This window comes from Lineus longissimus, chromosome 4 (assembly GCF_910592395.1).
Source record: "Lineus longissimus chromosome 4, tnLinLong1.2, whole genome shotgun sequence".
NCBI lineage: Eukaryota > Metazoa > Nemertea > Pilidiophora > Heteronemertea > Lineidae > Lineus > Lineus longissimus.
The window spans coordinates 14,205,718-14,212,648 of NC_088311.1; the positions used below are offsets into that span (position 1 = coordinate 14,205,718).

The 6,931-nt window shown below is 36.7% G+C and overlaps 1 protein-coding gene across 1 annotated transcript; it reads left to right on the forward strand.

The window, feature by feature from the left end:
- Nucleotides 1-353: 353 nt before the first annotated feature.
- Nucleotides 354-1,646, forward strand: LOC135486750 (uncharacterized protein F54H12.2-like). The gene has a single exon (XM_064769847.1). It carries the CDS (start codon nt 354-356, stop codon nt 1,644-1,646), a length of 1,293 nt encoding a protein of 430 aa, XP_064625917.1.
- Nucleotides 1,647-6,931: the final 5,285 nt, after the last annotated feature.

Sequence of the window (6,931 nt, forward strand, 5' to 3'; positions counted from 1 at the left end):
GCAGTTGTTGGGGATGTTCTTTCGGGCAAAAGGGATTTTAAAAAAGCAATGAAATCAAGAGCCACAGAAAGTTTAAGTGACATAGTAAACATGGCCAAGAATGAAGCAGTTGGTCATTTGTTCACTGCGCCTGCGCGTGCACCGACCAAAAAGAAACGTAAACGTGACCCAAATGGTCGCACGAGTAAAGTTCGTAAAAAGATTAATAGAAACGAGGGGAAGGTATTTGGGTACTAAAATCGGAAATCATGCTGTGACAGGGTATGGGTTTTTTTTTCTCCAACTCATTATCAGTAACTCTTCTTTTTTTTTTGGTCAAAAGTAAATGTTACTTACTATAAATATTAATTGCGATGTCGTGGTTCCTTGATGCCGGTAGTGCGGATGCATCAACCAGTAATTTGGAATTATTTCAACTTCCACCAACACAAACAGCATTAGCGTCCAATAAATTTGAAGCGTTCAACCCCTTAACATCTCTAGAACATGGTGGACCTCTAGAGTATAAAATTCACGTCGGCGATGAGTATTACGTCGATCCTAGGCACGTTTATTTGTACATGCAAGCAAAAATCGTGCAAAATAATGGTGATTTATTAGTAGATGATGAAGAATATAAAGTTAACGTCCCCGATCCTGACAATCCGGGTGAAACAAAAGAAGAAACCAGAAACCGAGTTCCAGATAAGTCTGTTGTGTTTCCGGTCAACAACTTGATAGGAAGTTGTTTTAAACAGGTGGAAGTTTTTTTGAATAACAAACAGGTTGGTTCCTCGGATTCTTTGTACCACTACAGACATTATCTTGAATGTTTGTTATCCTATTCGTCCGCACGTTACAAATGGACGCGCTACAGTAAATCGGTGGAGACAATGGGTAAAATTCACTCTGAATTGTTTGAACAGGACAAATTACTTTTGAATAAGATGTCACTCTCGATTAAAATGCATATAAATGATCCTAGTGTCTTTCTGATGGCAAAAGGTGTTACCAACCAATACAAACTACTCATCGAAAAAGCTGTTCTCTATGTTAATGTAAAAAAGGTTAGTAGTAACGTTAGACTCAGTCATGAGGAACGTTTGCTGAAATCAAATGCAAAGTACCCAATGAGAAAAGTTAACATGCGTTTTTTCTCTCGTGGGGCTAACAGAGCAGACTTATCTGAACCGAATCTTGTTAATGGGGAACTACCTAGTAAAATAGTGATAGGTTTGGTTAGGACTGATGCTTTCAACGGAAATCTAGGCTTGAATCCGTTCAACTTCGAAAATTTCAACGTCTCACAAATAGGATTGCGCAGAAATGGTCAAAGCATACCTTATGAACCATTACAGTTCGACTTTGAAGAAGATAACTATTTCATGGGTTATTTCAGCATGATGTTTGGGACAAATCTTTGGTCATCTAACATTAGCAATGGAATATCTATGGAATCCTATAAGAATGGCTTTACACTATACGGTTTCAATTTAACACCAGATGATTCTTCAGGATTGAATTGGAATCTCGTGGAATCTGGTAATATAAGTCTCGATATCAGGTTGAAAAGACCCTCAGACCACAGTATCACCATTATGGCCTATCTTGAATCTGATGCGGTAATGGAAATTGAAAGTTCACGTAATATAATATACGATGAATAGCGGACTCATTAGATTTCTCTTATCAAATCACCCGAACACGAAACATGTATTTGGAGGGGTGTTTCCATCGGACAGATTTGTCAAAATTGTAAAAAACCCAATATTTGTCGAAAGCCACAAAAGACCTTGTTGTTTTGTCGTCAATACTCTTTCCTGTACTCTTTGGTATTTACATAGATGAGCTAGTGGCGAATTTAAAGAAGGCTGGTTTTGGGTGCCATGTTGGTAACCTCTTTTGTGGCGTCTTTGCCTTCGCAGACGACCTAATCATGCTTGCACCCTCATTACGTGGGTTGAAGAAAATGTTGAGTACAGCAAGTTGTTTTTCAATTGACTTTAATATTTCGTTCAATGCATCAAAAAGTAGATTTTTAGTTTTTGGGTTAGATGATCCACCAAGGGCATTGTTTTTTGAGGGCACACAGATACTCATATCTATGGAGGAAGAACACCTCGGTATTATTTTGGGTCCTCGTGTTGATCGGAGAAGAGTAGAGCTTTTAATAAATGACTTGTACAAAAGAACTAACATGTTAATGGCACAGTTCAGATTTGCCCATGCGCATGTAAGGTACGCACTTTTCAAAAGTTTTTGTATGTCTTTATATGGTTCCCAGCTTCTGGGCTTGTCTAAGCCTTATATGGAGGAATTGTTTGTTGCGTGGCGGAAGTGTCTGCGACGGGTTTTAAATCTACCATACAGGACTCACAATGATTTACTGCCGTGCATTGTTCACGACTTTTGTATTGAAATTGAATTAGAAAAACGGTTGATGAATTTTATGGGTGGTATGTCTTCATCTAAGAATGTATTTGTCAGCTTGTGTTTTAAACTTGTGTGTCAGGGGAGTGAATCTTCACTGGGGAGAAGTGTCAACATGTTGTATGCAAAATATGGTTTAGATAGGAACAATGTGGACAGCTGGGGAGATATGTTGAGGGTTTTTTATATAGTGAATGATAAGAACGGGCAAAATAGGTTAGCGGAACAGATTAGCGAATTGATGGTCATGCGAGACGTAGGGGATGCGGCGTTTAATCATAGGGAATTAACAGAAATGATTGATTTTCTGTGCACTAGTTAAATTCTTTGAACCTTGATTTTTCACGGATATGTAAATAGATCGTTGTAAACAAGCACCTAGCACCCAGCACAAATCTGTAAATGCACCACATGTGTCAGAACTATTTCTCGACGAATAAACACACACATATATAATACAGATCCAAGCTATCGCCGGGGTGGACCTCTATTGTATTTTGATTCATTTGGTCTTAACCCAACTGCTGTGTCTAATTTCACTGATATCATCGATGAAAAAGGATGCGCTTTTAATCCAAACATTATCCAACATCCCTTAACAACAGTATGTGGACAGCACGCAATTCACTTTATCATTATGAAATGTAGAGGTTATAGTATGTTATATATAATAGATTTATTTGATTTAGATAGTCTCATAGAAAATGATATTTATGTAAATGATTTTTTCCAAAATGAGTTTGGTATTTCACGCCCCATTGTAAATGTTGATTTTATTGTAAAACAAATTAAATGATTATCAAGAAATGTTAGTGTGAAGAGTAAGGTTCAAATGATAAAGCCACCGCTCTGAAATGGAGTCAATAAAAGAAGAAACGAGTGAAAAAGAGAACCGAGAAAATGATGAGACCTTTAGATTGACAAACGAAGAGCTGGGAACGATTACTGAAGGATCGGTTTTGAGGGGAAAACGTTTTACTTTGAGTAAAAAGAGCAAACCATTAGCATATGGTTTTGTAAGTGTTCTTGTTTTTGCATCGGTTGTTATAAACATCTATTTTAGTGTAGAGGCCAAGTGTAACACATATGTACACCAATCTTTCCAAGTTGATCCAATCTCTGTGGAAAAACCTCTAAATTTGAATAGAACAAAATGTTTTCCTCATCCATATTATCTTGGTGGAAATATTTGGTTAAATATTTGCCCATCACCTGGTGGGAACAAGGAAAATGTAGTTGAGATAAGATATTTTTTGTCAGGAAAAGCAACTGCGAAAGGAATTCAATTGACTTTAGATCAGTGGGAATATATGGCGAAACATGTAAAAGAAATTAGTAATATTTCTCATTTATGGACTCATGAAGATTAAACTTTCATCGGACAATGTTAGAACAGGAATACCATGACAACAGGATTCAAGATATGTAGTACGAGTTGTCGACCAAGGGGGAGACGAATAAGGATCAGAGCTATGATATCATGATGTGATATGATCTGATGATAGGATTTTACTCTAAGACCGCTTATCCATCGGGGAAGTTTATACCGTCTGAGGAGACTATGTCATAATAAAGCGAAATATGACAACGAGCGAGAAAAAACATTTCGTGCCGACCAACATTAAACCTACAATAGGTTATTTACAATGTTTCCTCAGCACTAATCAAGCTTTCTGTGATACAGAAGATGGTTGTCGACCCGTTGGAGTTATGATTTATGGAAGTCATTCATTTGAAATGTTGGACAAAGAAGAACTGAAGGAAATAAGGGAAAACCAGTACGTGTGCGCACGGGATCGAATTCTTCACATACTCAGTTTGACAGCGTCAGAGGATTACATTTCAAATGAAATTGCTATAAGTGATCTAACGAAAATTGTTTCCTCCTGGGCAAAGGTTGAATGTCGTACTTTGGATGAAACTATTGACTTTCTCAACAGGGTGCATATGGTTAGTTTGCACACGGAAAAAATTGAGGAGTTGATAAAAATATTGCCACCTAATAATGACAAGATACCAAATCACTTTTACCAAACTCTTTTTCATGCTGTTGTGCGTCGGGCAAGTTTTTATGAAAAGGAATTATGTATGGGTGTGGTTGTTGTACCATGGGATATAAAATTTGATGACAACCAAACCGAAGAAAGCTCTATGGACAGATGTGTTTGGAAAATAGAGAGAGAAAGACCTGTAATATTCTGTAAAATCCTGGGCTCTTTTAAAATGTTGCTAACATCAAGAATGGCAGCTCTTTTAGGTGAGAAACAAGTGCATGTGTTTGAGAAATAGAAAAGTTAGGGTGTTTTTTTTTCATGGTTAAGGGATTATAATTGTAGCCGAAGAATTTTTGTTCTTATTAGAAATAGAAGGTAGACATTGTAGTGTTAGATTATATATTAATAAAATGATAAAGATAAAAGGAGATCAGACGAGGCCTCCAAATTTGTTATGAGTTGTGGTCGCAGATAATTTTAAGAAATGTGACACATCTTCATGATTGGCTTGGTAGGTTCTTAATACGACGAGATCTACTTTTTATCGTGGGTTAATTGGAGGTAAACTTGTATTAGTCCCTAATTAGGGTTTGAACTAGGTGATATTAATAAAAAGAATTGAAACCCTACATGGGGGTCCTTAGTTAAGTACAGGGTCTAGGTCTTTAGGGGATATAGATATTTAGGGGGACGCACGGGTAAAAAAGTACGCGATCTAGAAATAATCTAGATCTAAAAAGTGTAGTGTCTAGGGATAAAAGGGCTTAAGACCTAGAAATGCACTTACAAGGCCTAGTATATCACTTACAAGCTTTAGTATATATTACTGGCCTTGTAAGTGCATTTATATATACTACTTACCTTAGCCTCATCATAGGCAGAATCAGGTGCCATTTCATTTTTCAATTCGTCAAAAAACATAGACTTTTCTAGGTAAGTGACATTGTAGCTTTCACGTGATGTGTAAAAAGAGTAAGGTACTGAACCCTTCTTCCTCAATAGTTTAAAATCAATGGTATTTGGGAACTTCTGTCTCGTAATTTTAAAGTCATCATCCAGCATTGAATTGGTTATGTTGTCTAAACTGGACTGCATGAATCTGTACGAGTCCAAAAACCTGAAACAACCGAACTGAAATGAGATGTATTCCTCTGCTGTTTTGGCAAGTAATTTCAGTTTCTTGTACTTCGGTAGTTTAGTCATTAAGTCTTTAATAAACGGGTGTGAATCATAATTACTAAGATTGTGAAAAAATACTGGAACGAACATGGCTTTATTTTCATTCAAATTTCATGAGCTGTGAGCAGCACCTCGATATCTACCACTGTAGTGATCGTGATCCTTGACTTTGTCATATCCTAAAGGTTGATTACAGTAATAACATTGTGTTTCTAATTGATATCTGTCATTGTTAGAGGAAAGTTACAGTTCAATAAATTAGAGAATTGTTCTTCCAGCCTGATTAACCAGTTACAGAACACATCTACAACATCAGCACCCCTGTGAGACACATACTGGCTACTGTAAAGTTGTGGGTAGTCTGAGTGAACATAAACACCAACAGCTGATGCATGTTGTTTGAATAGCTTCTTTGAACTCGGTTCTTTCATCATAGGTGGCTCTACTGATACTACTGGTTCGCTTATTGATTCAAAATCAGCATAGATTACAAATGGAACTCTGTTCTTGAATGAGTGTTTTTCAAATTTAAGCTGTGACCATTTACTGTTAGGTGGAGGCAGACTGATCTTACAGTAATCGTGTTCTCCACATTTCTTTTTATGATTTTCTAGTGTAGACTTCCTGTAAAAGTAATTCATGCATCTCCTGTAAAGATACACTCTATGAGCGAGTGACCTGAAGAAAAGATTGATGTCTCTTATGTACATGAAATGGTCCTTGAAATAGAGCAGATCAATGACATCATCATCGTCATAATTCTTGGACAGGTAGAGAGGTTCTAGTTTTGCCTCACAGGTCCTCTTAGCCGATTCATTCTGCAATTTAAACACATTAATTTTGAGATTATTATCACTCTCTATCTTATGGATATCATTTTGAATACATACAGGAAATGAGTCTATTTTGATATCAGTAGTTTTCGAACTCTGTTCTCGTGACGAAGTCATTTCTAGCATATCAGTAGTGATATTGAATGTACTCTCAGGATTTTCTTTTAGATATTTAGCGGCCAATAAAGACCAGAGAAAACATTTATTGTCATTCGACTCCACATTGATTACAGCTTTTGTTTTAAATGGTAATTTAGTGTAATGACCACCTTTACACCTCTTGTAAGAACAGATGGTCATGTTACAAGACTCTATTTTGTTCAGTGTAAGTCCAGACCCTTGAAAGTACCTTTCCTCAATCCGTGTCTTAATGTAGTTTAACTGGTTGGTTATGGCATAAATTGCCTGGTTCCTTGAAATTATGCTTTCCATTGGAGACTGTATGGGGTGTGTTACACTTTCACCTTGACGATCAAACTGAGCAAATATTGATATGCTTATTTTGTGATGGTAATC